Consider the following 15,531-nt stretch of genomic DNA (forward strand, 5'->3'; position numbering starts at 1 on the left):
TTTTACATTTTGAATATTACTTTGCACTGTGTAATGCAGTTTTTGTATTAATAATTTCCCTTTTTATTATTTTAAAGATATACAGAATATTGCATCTAATTGAAAATTTTAGGTTGTTTTTGTTCTTGTGATTATTTTTTGCTATAAAAAAACAATATGTAATGATTTAGACCCAGATCCTGATATTACATGAACGCAACAATAATGGGCATCTTATCCCGTAAATTTCATAACAAGTCTTCAAATAAAAACCTAGTAAGTATAGCACATTAATAGTTCACAAAATGAAAAACACATCAAAAATTAATTTGAAGTGAACATGTACCACAATTAATACTAAAAATTATCATTCATGCCGAGTGATGCAAAACTTAACAAATCTGGTAAACTTTATGTTCATACTCCAACCAAAAGAACAATCAATGGAATTTCCTAACTTAGGACCATTCTTGATTTTGATGAACTTAGAATACTTTATTACTGATACTGATGTTTAAAAGGATCTCAAAAGTGACACCTAGTGCTGAAGTAATAACAATTATAAACATGTATGAATAAAACCTCCTGAGACCTGAGAGAATATGTTTGTTGTAGTGTTGAATACCTATCAGCCTAATGTATGGGCTTATTTATTTACTGCATGAAATCCTAACTGATATCTGATTAAACAAGTTGCAAATACCTAATGTACTTTTACAAGGAAACAAAATTAAAAATCAAATTTTAAGGCATGAAGCTGCCACAGAATTTCACAGATGGCAGCACCAGCTGGAGGAAACATTTTATTAACTTATCCTAGTTTCAGAATACACCATTACCATAATCTGTTACTGTTATTATAGTTGTTTTCAAGATGGCTCCACCGAGTAAAATGACAACCCGCTTTATTTCTAAAAGTAAGTACATTATTTATTGTAATACTGCCATTTTAGGTATTAAAGTATGTTAAATAAAGACTGAGCTTTGTTACACAGCTAAATAGTTTCCAATTATTTAAGTTTATATTGCTTTTATTCTAATTAAAATTCAGATGTTCTTATAGAAGAACTTTCAGTCTCAGCTCAAGAAGTTATAATGATGAATGTGCCTTATACTAGCACAATTGGTTTCTACTAGTTTATGCAATCCACATTATAATAAATACTTCTTTATTATTTATCTTCTTATTAAACAAATACATATTTAATATTATTTATGGATACATCTTACTATTGTAAATTTTTATCTATTTTTTATTTATTTCCAGTGACTAACGAAGAATTACGAAAAACCTTGGATGAATTAGAAGATTCAGATACAGAGAACATTGAAGGTTTTGATGATGATGATAAATCACACACACTTCCTTGTTCTTGTGAGCTCCTGGAAGATTGGGATGATGACTCTGATAACAAACCAGACTGCTATCCAAATCTATATGGAAAGTCATGCAGTTTAATTAATCCTAACACAATTCCTTGTAGCAAATCCTAATGGAATTATCTGTAACTACACAGAATATCAAGGAAAAAGTACTTTTTCCTTGTTATGCCAGTGAATCTGCAGACCCAGTCTGTAAAGAAAAAAGATGGAGTAAGAAACAAAATATTAATTTTGCACAGCCCAAAGTTATGAATTCTTATAACAATAAGGGAGGGGGTAGATTTAGCTGGTAGGATCCTGGCCTACTGTCCTTCACAAGCTAGAACTAGAAAGTGGACATTAAAATGTATTATGCATTTTATAGATTTACAGGTAGCAAACGCATGGCTGCAGATGAGGAAAGTAAAAATGAAACCAAAAGTTCTCAAGGAAAACATTCCTCAATTCAGAAAGTTCAAATTAGAGTTTGGTCAACAACTGATTGAGAAAAATTAAGTTACTGAGGAGGATATTTACTCAGATGATAATGAAGAGGTAGGCAAAATTGATGGAAGGTAAAGTGATGTGCCTTCTCCAGAACAACGATGTCTCTAGATAGCTCCAGGGAGCTAGCTATACATCTGCCTCAAGTGACAACTGGCATCCAACAAAGATGTCGGCAGAAAAACTGCTTGAAAAAGACCTCTATTTTTTGTATTAGTATGCAACTTACATATGCATTATGGGCAACAGGAATTGTTTTTTTTTTTAAATTCCACACGAAATAGTAAGTTTGCCATGTTTTATGTTCTTGATATTAATTTTGGCAATGTACTTATTTATATATTTTGTTCCATGATGTGGTATGAAGACTTTTTATTTAATTTTGATTGCATAGTTTTCTGCAATTCTTATTAAAAATTTAAAAAGTTCCTTACATTTTTAGCAATGGTTCACATTTTTAGCAAATATGTGAATATTACTTTTTTTTTATATGTTAATAAAATAAATGTACTGGAAAGAATAATTAATTTTATTTCACACCCAGTGAAGACCAAACTTCCTTCAATAACTACATGAATAAAATGTGTTTAAAATGGTTAAAGAATTTTTAAATATTTTTTCCTGCTCTATTTGTCAATTTGTAATTAAATTTTAACTGGAAAAGATTAAGAAGAAGCAAAAACAACATTTTCAGGACTCAAGGAGGTTTAAATGGTTGTTCTTACAATATGTCAGGCATTCATGACTACAAACCTTAACATCTCTTGAGGTCTTAACTGTATTAATTTCTTTGCCCTTAAATAAGTATAAAGGGACTCAGGGGGATAAAAATGAAACTACTTGAATTAACAATAACACCTAGTATAAAACTTTTAAAACCAATGTAAATAAAAATAAATATGGTCATTGGGCAAAAGTATACTGAAATGAAACGACTAGCACTAGATAGGGAATCTTGGAGAGCTGCATCAAACCAGTCAAATGACTGAAGACAAAAAAAAAAAAAAAAAAAAAAAAAAAAAAGGGCATAAGCAAGAGTCAAACCAGTCTTCCTTTCAAAAGTTACTTTTTTCAAATCAAACTGAAAAATAGTGGTAATTCTTTATTACAATTAAAATATATTAAATATTTTTTTTTTACAATTACGATTACATTAAAATGAGCTAAAACTCATTATTTTTCATATATCCAAGCAAATGAGAATGACTGATTTTTGACAATTTTTTTTTTCTTTAACATTAATAATTTTTATATTAAGTCCTAGGAGAAAAATAAGAGCACAGGAGCCTGTTGTTTTAACTACTATCAACAGCAAATGAAATGTTTTTATTTGCCCATTATGATAGGTGCTAGAAACTATAAAACATTATTAATTCTTCTTAATCACAAACAAAACCAAATTTATTAACATTTTTAACTAATAACTTCTTCAGTTACTTTTATGTTTACCCTCTGTGAGTACCAGTCATTACTAGTGACCGGACAATGATATCACGAAAGTGTTTTTCGCCCACCAAAAATAAAAATAAAAACTACTGGTGACAATGCACTTGTAAAGACTGACTGATACAGTTCACTGAGATGTTTGACCTGAGTTTATGTTATTGCTGATTTTTTTTTTATGTCAAGCTAATTTTCCTAACTCCAAAAAGCCCACTAATCATAAATGGTTGCTAGAAAAGAAGACAATGAACCAATCACTGAAGATGTCTCTAAAAGTGACTGAAAGCATTATGAAGCGGGTTTAAAAAATGTTTTATTAAAATAAATATGGTTTCATTTACAATTAAAAATTGTTTTATACATGATAATAAATGATGCCAATTCTTTTTCATCATAAGAAAAGGCATGATAGAAATTAAAGGATAATTGAAAAATAATAATAATAATAAAGGATAATTTGATTCTTCTTCAGAATCAAATGTGTGAGAATTCTAGAAGGTTTTCTTTCAAAAATTATTTTATCTAATTAATAAGAATCTGAATTATTTCATGACTTAACTCTGTTTTAGCATTTTACATTCTTTTTTTTTGGTTCAATTCTCATAAATGCCTTTATTATAAAGCATCTCTTTTTTCTCTTTGTATTATTATATCAAGATTAGCATACTGAAAGATATCTTCTAGATTTTTTATAATTCAATGAAATATTTAAAACCACTTAACTACTGCTATACACCAAATGATATCATATGAAATTATTATATTAAAATCAAAGTTAAATTTTAATAATTAAAAAATTTCATTCAAATTTAATCTTGTGTTATTGTGTTATTCAAAGTTACAATTGTATTTATGTTAGACCTACTTCATTATAATGTATCTAGCTATGCTATATTCTTAGTCATAATAATACAGGTTAGTTAGATTATAAACAAAGGTAGAATACAAAATAAAAAACCAGAATTACACTTACCTCATTTAAGTCAAATGTTAAGAAGCATGTAAAAGATTTAATTTGACCATGGTGTCATTAGTTAGCAACAGTTTATGTGTTTAATTATTAAATAACAAAAAGTAATCTGGGCTGTAAATGTGCCGAATTGAAAGTAGGTGGATACTATAATCTAGGTCTACTAAGTCTTGAAATTATTTTTTTGGGAATGATCCAGAATTTGTTCTCAGCTATCAGTTTACCTACCTCATCTTCTTCATTAAAATGTATGTGTCTAATTTATGAGATCATAATAAAAGGAAAATTCTCTAAATCGCACAGTAAAGCAGCAATTTATTGTGTGATTTACCATAATTATGAGGTCTTAAGTAGCGCCATCCGCCTACTATATTTTAAATAGTAAACTATCATCATGAGGTCTACCATACCACTGTGTATATAATTTGTATATTTAATGTTAATTTGAACAGGGTAGCGAGTGTTAGGTTAAGTAAGGTTAAATAACCATTGTTTACATCTACTGAATTTCATACGATATCAACATAACCTAACCAAACTTAACCAAATGTGAGCTTGATATAAATTTACAAGTTTATATATTACTTGTACATTAAATTTACAAGTTAAATTATATACACAATGGTACTGTAGACCACATGTACTGTAATGATAAGCCTCAAGATGATGGTAGACTGCATGCTAAAGTAAAAAACCAATTCCTGTTAATATTCTGTACAACCATAAAAATTTCACCTATTTCTAAGTTCAGTAAATTTTTGCAAGAAATTGCAACAACTACATAATATTAGAAATCAAGTACAGTTATAGCCACCATTGTGAATTTCAGTTTTCCTTCTTAAAAACTACAGTCCATGACCAAGCTGAATCATCTTTTGGCCAACCCTACAAATAGTCCAGCGAGTACCCGCATGCAGAGGAAATAATGAACCCACGAGTAATAATTTAATATCACAACTAGTAAACACGAATATGTAACGAATTACATCATACATTTAAGTGAAACGATCCACAAAGTGCAACATAACCTCACAAATCATTTTTAAACAAGCCTCAACTTCAGCTATACTACTTAGTAACAAATAATAATGGGTTTTCCTGAATTCTATACAAGATAAACAAGTTTCACTTACTTAATACAACATTCACACTATCAATAAATTATTTAATTCAATGGCACAATCGGTTAACATTTTCAATGTTTACAGAATGTTTCTTAGTTTCACATCAAAGAATATCAAATAACATAATACAACCTAACTATAATTCAACATTAATTACCATTATTGTTCATTTTGTTATCAGTATATCTTTTACGCTTAAATTAAAACAGAAGCTTTCTTAAAAATATTCATATAACTTTATTCCTCTCAATATTCATCTAGTTTTTTTCAAACAACGCTAACTGATGCTGTAAATTACATATCTTTTACTTAAGACTGTAGGTTAAAACAAACACCAGCAGAAACGTATAATTACGCCTGATGTAGCGGCTACCGTCTTAATAAAATACTAACCGCTAAGGCACAACTGGATTTACGTGACTTTATAATAAAACAATTATTTATAACTGTTGGATATTGGTAGAAAAAATTTGTTTATTTATATATGGTGCGGCAAAATATACTGAGGCATAAGTATTATCATGCAGGTTCTATTTTACCTTGTTTCAATTTGAAATATTTAATTCTGTTATTGGTGGTATTAAGAGAATGATTGAGGAAGACAGTTTTTTCTAGTGAAGACGCTCAACTAGACGATTTGGGAAGTGAGGTACAGGATGAAAGTTCATCTTCTATTGATACCGATGATGATCCGGATTATTATCCAGATAAACAGGCCACGCTTTTTTCAAGGTTCTTACAGCAAAACGTAAGTTTTGATTTAATTGTCAGATAGTGATAATGACATTTCTGATACAGTAATCGGGCATATGCTAACTGCTCGACGTAGTGGTAGACCTCGTGGGCCTATGCCTACTATTATTACCCATTCCTCAAGTGGGGAAGACGAGAATGGTTGGGCTGAAGTGCATGAAAATAACGACCCTGCCTATTTACATACATTTTCATTCAATGAATTACCTAATGTGAAGCACTGTCCACCTAGCAACTCCCCTGTCTTAGATTATTTTAAGTTTTTTTTCACTACCTGAAATGTTTGTAAAGCATACAAACAAGTGTGCTGAACAAATAGTGTCAGCTTCAGTGCAAAATTAGGGCTGAATGATAACCGTCGAATGTAAAAACGTGTCACAGTTGCCAAGATTCAGGCTTTTATTTGTGTTCGATGAACATGGGTCTGAATAAAAAGCATGGTATAGTAAATGTTTTCAGGCAAAATCCTTTTCAATACATATTACGATATTAACATTCAGTTGATACAATCAACTTCCGAAACCGAACTATGACCGTGTGCTAATGTTAACCTGTCATAGGTCATATGAACCGAGTATCAAAATACTTGGAAACACCTGGAAACTACAAATGTACTTGGCTTCAATGTTGTCATGAAAATCTTAGAAATAGCTGGTTATCTAAATAAAGGATACAAATTTTTGTGGATAATTTTTTCACTTCAGTTAGACTAGCCAAAACTTTGTATACCAAATTTACATTTTTGACAGGTACAGTTAGACAGAAAGGCATCCCTCCAGATTTGAAACTAAGTTATTTAGTTGGACACAGAAAATACAAAAGAAAAACTAATATGTTGATGTTAGGGTACAAGCAAAGGAAAACTCAAAAGAACCCAGTATTATGTTGTCAACTGATGCTAAGGCTGGAGAAGAGCAAAAATAAGAGTAAATAAATTATACATTACTAGTAATATTTTGGTTAGGTGTTTTTACATTAAAATAAAACTTATTATTATTAAAAAATTACGTTTTGTATAAATATTTGTCAATAGTGCTAAAAACTGTGTTGGGTTATAAATTTCTCTACACTTCAAGAAAAATATTTCAATTTTTTTTCAATAAGTCAATTTTTCTTTAAAATATTTTTTTTTTGCATTATTATTTATTTATACCATATTTAATGTTTTACAGTAGTTAATAACAAACAAAACAAAAAATCATAAGAATTGGTTGATAAATATTCTGAATACATTGTTATGAATTTTTTAGCGAAACACTACAAAGGTGCTAAATTAAGTCTGGGATTTATGCAGATAGCACAATAATAAACACTGGGATTTTATGGAATATATCTGTAAAAGATTTCTGGGAGCCTAACTGTTAAATAGCTGTTGAATTATTATATCTCCCTTGTTTAATGTTTATAAGACATATATATCTATCAATTTTTGTAAAGTTTTATGTGGTGATAATATGATAATGACAACGTTTAACTCAGTACAACCTAAATCAATGTCCACATATTATGTGCTGATTCCTCAAAAATGTTAACATACCTGCATTAGTTTTTATCCATTAATAAAATCAAAAATTGTAACTTAAACTACTGCAGATATATTAACATTTTTTTGTGGAATTAGTTCAGAATATGTGGACATAGATTTATGTTGTGATTAATTGAAGAAATTTTAGGTGCTTTGATAAAGTCATGTTCAGTTTGTCATTAAAACAAAACCACTGCACATTTTTTTTCATAAATCAGTGGCTCAGTTTGTAAATACCTTGTGATATAATGGAGATATGTTAAAAGAATCCTACGCATTATCTTAGTTTAACAATTAACTGGAATTTCCTTATTTTAATTCAGCACAAGTAACAGCTCCCTATTCTGCTGTCTTTTGTTTGGATATTTGAGCAGAAAAATATCCTAACAATTTTTAGTGGTTTAATACTTAATAAAATTACTCTTAAATAGCAAAGTTCTTCAGTAGTATCATTTTAATTTAGGCAGAATGATAAATAGTAAATATTAGCTCCAATTGTACAGTGTGTCGGCCTGTGTCATCAAAATGTTGAAACAGCCCTTTATGCCAATGATAAGGCATTTTATTACCAGTTTTTCGACATGGAGTACAACCCTAGACATGCAAGACCCCAAAGATGGCTCGATATTGTGAATTAAAATGGGAATAAATTGGGCCAACAAAAGAAAAACCACGGCCATGGTCTTCACCTGCAAGTGACATGCTTTGGACAGACTACAGCAGATCTGTGGAGGAAAATTTTCCAACGATCTCTGAGATACTTACGTTTATTAATGGAATAAAGTTAAGTAACTGGGAATTGTCCTGGTCAAATTCCTATCCCCTTAGCAATGAAGATACTAACTTTCACTCTGTAAGTGTTGCCTATTCTCACTTACGCATACCTAACATGGAAGGTAGTTAGCTCCAGAATCCACAAGAAGCTAGAAATCGTCCAAAACTAGCGTTGATGATGTATTTGATGCACCATGGTCATCAGGAATGTCATGCTATGTTACAGTGCCGGTCTAAGGACGGTATCGCAAGTGGAGATAACACAACTGCTGAAATTCTTTGAAATCACTGCCAAATTTTTTCCCCCTAACCACATCATCATATCATAACTTATGGGGTTGTCCACATAATGACAATTTCATATTGAAGGGTAATTCATCTCCCTCAGCCCATGTGAAAAGACTACAGTAAACATAAAATCATGTCACCAGGTTGCTTTTCCCTCAAGAGAGCACTATGATAAACACAGAGTTCCTTTTTGTCTTCATCTTAGATTTGTTTCAGATACTTCAACAATAGCAGCTAACATCAGCTACATAGAACACTTTTTTGCCTCACACACCTAAGCCAAACTCTTCCTAGCAACATATTTGAATATGAAGATGAATGACAATCCATTTTGTTTCAAGAGTTATTTATCCTCGTGTAGCTAGGATAACTAGTTAATAGAACTAGGAACTCAGTTAATAGAGTACAAAATAATAATAAAAAATAGAGTCACTAGTATTTTTTACGTAAATTTAGCCATGTAGTATCAGGTCTTTTGAAATAACTTTAAATGTTATTATACCTTGTGTTGTAATCATGAACAACTTCATTCTTTTTTAATGCATATGATTTGGAGAGCATAAATGTTTTGTAGTATATATATATATATATATATATATATAAAATTATGTTATATTTAATTTATTAAACAATTTTTCTCTCTTGGGTACTTTTGTGCAGAGATCTCTTCTTTAGAAATACAGCAAATCAATATAATTATAAAAATAAAAGAAATGCTGTTTTTTTTTAATGTAAGAGATTTGAATTTGTATTTATACAAGATTATAACTGTCATATTTTCTAAACTAAAATGTGTGTGTTTTCCTAAATACGATTATCACAATTAATTTTCTTTTGCTTATATGTTTATATTCCTCATATGGTTTTTAAAGTTTGCATTTCATTTCTACGCAGAAGGTTTTTAATTTTACTACTTACATTCTATTTTATAGACCTCTACATTATCAAAAATATTACATTTATTTTTGTTAATATATTTCATTTTTTTGTTGTTTGTTTTAATAGTAATTTTTTAATTTTTTTTTTTTAATAAAATTATGTTACCATTATAATTTAAAGGAATATAACAATTATTATTATAATTATAAATTATTTTTTTAAATTTTAATGCTGAAAATAATTTATTCACTGTATATTTATAAAATTGAAATTTCATTTATACACTTAATATTTTTGTTCATTACGAACTTTGATTTTTGATTAATAGCCAATATTAATTTATTTTTACATTTATATCTAAAAAATTAAATTTATTGTTTTCTATTTCTGAAGTATATAAAATATTTTTATGAAAATAATTATCTCTATAATTTAAAGATTTAATTATTTTTTTACTTATTTGTTTTATTAAAAGAAATTCTGTTAAAAAAGAAAAAAAGGACGCTCTAATCATCAAATAATGTTATACTAAAGAGCTATAGATAAATTATTGAGCTTGTTTGTTTCATTATGTACTTGTACATCAGAAATTTAAAAGAAAAAAAAATGGATTTCAGAATTGTCTGTAATAGTTTCTGAGAAAGCTGTAGTAAAATAAAAACAATTTTTTTTAGATCTGATGTAAATTTACATTGTATGATGTAAATACAAGACAGTGAATACAAGAAAGTGTAATTCCTGAGAAAACTGGTGTATTAATGTCAAGTAAATTAAAAAAAAAAAATAATTTTTATTGAAAACAAAATATAATAATAAAATTTTGAAAATATAAAAAAAATTAACATGGGTGAAATCTTTAAATCTGTGAACGTGTTTACATTGTAATTTTTTATTTGTGAAAGTTGGTATCAGATTTTGAGGTATTAATTTTTTTTTTTAAACACAAAAATGGGTACACTTTGTTATACTGTATAGACTGCCAATAAATATTATCATATATTGTCAGCCAGTATATGTTAATTTGTGTAATATAAGATCTACTATAGGGACTGGAATTTCTTAAAAGTAAATTATTAATTTATAATTATTTATTTATTAGTGCATATAAAATGTGTACTGTGAAAAAAAAAATCATTTTCTTATTCAAATTCAATATTAATATATATAGTATTTAAACAGAAAAAAATTCAGTGTAACAAAACAAATTAAAAGTTAGAACCTAATATGAGAGCCTGAAAAGGTTGCTAGTGTTTTAGTAGCCACATATTAGAAATATGCAGCCTGTAATTCTCATACGTTTATTTTCATTTTTATACCTTAGTAAGATATTAGAATGAGGATGTTCAGTATGAAGTTGAGTATATAAAATAGTTTTAGCATTTCATAATACGGTTAACCACAATACCTTCCCAGGTTTAAATAGTCAAATAAATACACAATAGAATTGCAAAAACATTTAAAATATAAAATCATTTAATTATCACAAAATATAATATACATTAATAACACTAAAGAATTATAATAAAATTATCTCTATTGTAGTACACCAAAACATAAATAGGGAAAATACTAAATAAAAAAGGCAACCTTCCTCTTAACCCACTTCACTGATGGGCTTCCAAAACAACTAATCAGTTAAAATATCACTAAATTCTCATAACATCACAGCCTACACCCAATACATAAATTGTACAATCCAAAATAAATTATCTAAGTTTTCAATCACCCATTAAAATATTACTACATTAATAAGATTACATTTAAATACATAGATTTTCCTTACCAAAGATATTTTTATTTTTAACCATTTCATTGAACTTTCTGTTTTATATTCATTAAATCTATAAACAGCAGTTTCAAAAAAAAAAATTAAAAATATACAATATCATTAAAATAGCATAAGCATTACTTCAATGTTTTTATCATAATGTCAGGAAACCAGTTATACCATGTGTTTACAATTGTGCTTTACATAGCAATTTAAGAAAATTGGAAAACTTACTATTACACATTTAAAGTGGACTCAGTCTTTTTCCACCACATAAAACTATATTAATACAGACTTTCTTAAAATAATTTGTATATCAATATATAATATGTCAAAACAAAAGTATAAAAATAAATATTATTCATGGGAAAAATTTAATGCATATTAAAAAAAATATGTATATATTATATTATATACCATATAATTTAGTGATCACATAATATCTAAGTGCACTTATTTTATTGAAACACCAACTAATTACCCTAACACTCATTAAGAATTATTCATACAACAATATTATAACAGCTCATCTCATTCACTAATAATAAATGTGTGTGTGTGGAGAAAGCCATTTCTTGGTTCCTTTCTTTCTATACTTAAAAAACAAAACATTTTTCTTTATTATATTAAATTATCTCATATGTATAGCATTAAATTCACTTATAATAATTGTAATTATAAATATTCTTTATACATATATATAGTTTTTACTCAAGACAAGAATATTAACATTAAAGAACTTGCATAGGTTTCTTATTATAATTAAAACAATAACAAACAAAAAATCAATAAAAATTCTCAAAATTATAAAAATTCTTATAAAATCAACAGATAAAAAGGAATGCAGAACATTTATTTAAAATATTTATTTAAATGCACTTAACTTACAGTTAAAAATAAACATTTTTTAATATTTCAATAAGTCTAAATACTGGGTCAAAAAAAATTCCTTACATATATGATTTTGTGAGTTTTTATTTTGATTACATGGAAAACTATATTTCTATAAGACCACAAGTCATCACAACAGATTTTTCTTCTCTATAAACAAAAATTCATTTTATTTCAATCTTCCTAACCAACAGGCATCTTAAAAACATATATTCAAAAAATGTATGTTATTAAACTGTTGTTCTGAGTGCAGTGTCAGCAAAAAAACCCAGGGATTTATTGTAATAATCCCTGAAGTCAGACCTAACAGATATTATGCATTATTGGATAATGCATAATTGATATTGGATAATACAATTATAATTATTGATAATACAATTGATGGAAAAAACACTGTTTTAAAGATGATTTTAGAAGAGTTTAGATAACATTTTAAATATTAACAAAACAAACTTTTCTTTAAATATATATATATATATATATATATATAATTAATTTAGTGAAATAAATTATTTTTTGCTGAAAGCATGAACAAAATTCAGCACAATCTACCAAAGTACATAACCAATAAAAAAGCACTTTCAAGGAAATTTCTCATCATCAATTGATTAAAATTAATTACACATTAAAACATTAATAAAACACTAAACAAAATGTTACTACATATATGACATAATATAAACAGTCAAACAATTACAATTCAAAATCTTTAAAAACTTTAAAAAGCATTAACATTTTTAGACATGTTTAAAAAATTTGTAATCTTTTTAAAAGCTTTTTAATTATTTTAATTAATTGTTTGACTGCATATATTATTTCATATATGTAATAATATTATGTTTAGTGTTTTATTAATGATTTAATGTGTAATTAATTTTTAATTTTAATCAACTGCTGATGAGGAATTTCCTTAAAAGCGCTTTTGATATATATTAAAATAAAAATTAAAATAAAAAGATAAGGCAGGGGCTCTTATTGTTTTTGTACTTTGGTGGATTGCGTTGAATTTTGTTCATGCTTTTGGAATACATATATAGGCTTTTCTTTAAATATTTTCCTAACAAGACTCTTACAGTTAAATAAAACTGTCATGAAAATAAATGCAACCTAGATGCTTTAAAAGCTCATTAAAATCTTAACTACTGTAATAACTGAAACACCTTATAATGAAAAGTGATATTTTTCAATAAGTAGAGTAGACTTTAAAAACAATATTTTCTGTATTGATTATTGCCTGGCCATCCTAATTAAATCATCTTCAAAAATATAAAATGTGAATTTATTTTCCTACCCTCAAATAAAATGTTAAATTCAGCCAGTACCTTGAAATTATAAAAAGTTAAAAAATTCATTATCAGAAATAAAAAATTACCAATCTACTGATGAGTTTAGATTGATCTGAGAATTTGTATAGCTGAAATACCTACACTACGGCAAAACAATATTTTAGAATTGATAATAAAAGATTGCTTTACAAAAGCTTAATTCAAAATTTCATCATGTCATTGAAAAAATGTGTTGCCACAAGTCAAACAATGTTAGTTGGATTTAAAGACCAAAATTTTAATAAGAGAAAATATTTCTATTTCTGTTAATATGTTCCTAGACAATGTCAGATACAACTATATCACAATTTTCAAAGAATGATGACAGTAATCTACTTCAGACTAAACAGACTTGCATAGAATAGAATGATACAGAACCCTACCTACACTTTCTTAAACAGACTATAGGTTTGATAAAATATAATCCTCAATTCATAAAAAGGTTCCTGAACATATATCATTAATTTCTAATAGTAGACTTTAATAATTTTTTTGTAAAAAGTAAGTGCGCATAAGTGAATTTTTCAGATACTTTCTTCTGAAAGGTTTTTTAAAGTTTAAAAAAATTGTTATATGATTAGTACCTGCAGCAAATAAATATCACACAAATGTAAATTAATATATATAATACTTTTATACATACATTATATATATGTATATGAAGTGATTCATATTTATCTTAGTTATATATTTAGTATTTACCAAAAGAGTACATAACTAAATATACACTATGAATTTGAATTTCAAATATGGTGGTGTGTTGTTATAATTAATCTTCAGTATTATGCCATAATTAAAACAACAGATAAAACAAATAGGTGAAGCAGAGATAATCTCCTGAACACTAGTTCCACAAACCCACCTAAAATCTGGGTTACTTCTTTCCTAGTGTAGCTATACAGCAGAGATAACATGTATGATAGATATTGCAAAGCACATAATTTATAGCTTAGGTCTTGTGTTAGCATTTATTACTTGATCCCACCAAGATGGACGTTGAAAAACTTCTGGATTATTATAAATAGCAGCTTGTAAATTCTTATAAATCTGAAACCAAACATAATGATAAATTTTACAGCTGTTTAAAAGTAATGCAACCCACACAGTCCACATATTCATACTATCAAAGAAATTAGTTTAATAACAAAGACTTTGTTTTAACAAATTTAATTTTTTAACTTTTACTGTATTAAAACATTTTAAATTACAAAACTGTAAAAATAATAATTTAATTTGTGCAAATATGTAATTAATATACAAATGAACATTACTGAACATTATACTACACTACATTTAAACTCAATATGTATAACTATGCTGACATTTTATCACTTTTTGACATCTGCAAGGCATAACAGTGTTTTGTAAAATATTTTTAATTACTCTTATGATTTTTTGACTTTCCAATAAGAATTAAAGGGAAGTTTACAAATTTCTGAAGAATGGCTGCAAGCAAGAATAATTCTTTCCTTATTTAGCTTAGATGCAGTAGAAAATTGTTCCAATTTTATACCTAGATTTTGATAGTAACAATTTAAAAATAAAGCCAAGTTATTAAGGCTTTGTTAGTTACATAAAACCAACATACCAAAGTACTCAGAATTATTTGTTCCAGAAATTGAAAAAATAACATTAATAAAAAAAATTATTTATATTTTTATTCAATACTATTTCATTTATATAAAGCTGTCTAAAATGGAAAATCTGGAAAGTGCTATTAATTGAAAAACAATTTAATATGCTGTGATGCATAAGTTTAATATTAAAAGAATTGGCCAAACTTTAATGTGAATGTCTAGTTCAAGTTTTTAGATACAGAAATATTGTAAAATATTACTGGCATTTGTTTCTTACGTCAACATTCAAGACAGCAGAAAAATATATGACATACCTATGAATTAGGAAGCCAGACTTAACTTAATAATTAACAATAGGTAGGATTTTTG

General features: G+C 27.2%; 2 protein-coding genes across 9 annotated transcripts in view; both read right to left on the bottom strand.

The window, feature by feature from the left end:
- The window catches only part of LOC142323911 (beta-1,3-glucosyltransferase), a 45,875-nt gene extending 40,181 nt beyond the window's left edge, over window positions 1-5,694 (bottom strand). Inside the window, exon 1 of one of the 5 annotated variants that reach the window (XM_075364260.1) lies at window positions 5,540-5,694. In XM_075364260.1, coding sequence (XP_075220375.1) covers window positions 5,540-5,552 — 13 coding nt within the window. In that variant the 5' untranslated portion in view covers window positions 5,553-5,694. The other 4 variants (XM_075364261.1, XM_075364266.1, XM_075364263.1 and 1 more) reach the window with 4 other exon arrangements.
- Window positions 5,695-11,052: 5,358 nt separating this feature from the next.
- Window positions 11,053-15,531, bottom strand: part of LOC142323909 (peroxisomal acyl-coenzyme A oxidase 3-like) — a 73,747-nt gene continuing 69,268 nt past the window's right edge. For all 4 annotated transcript variants that reach the window (XM_075364256.1, XM_075364255.1, XM_075364257.1 and 1 more), the window contains exon 16: window positions 11,053-14,632. In XM_075364256.1, coding sequence (XP_075220371.1) covers window positions 14,528-14,632 — 105 coding nt within the window. In that variant the 3' untranslated portion in view covers window positions 11,053-14,527. The remainder of the gene's footprint in view (window positions 14,633-15,531) is intronic.

This window comes from Lycorma delicatula, chromosome 4, assembly GCF_047948215.1.
Source record: "Lycorma delicatula isolate Av1 chromosome 4, ASM4794821v1, whole genome shotgun sequence".
Taxonomy (NCBI): domain Eukaryota; kingdom Metazoa; phylum Arthropoda; class Insecta; order Hemiptera; family Fulgoridae; genus Lycorma; species Lycorma delicatula.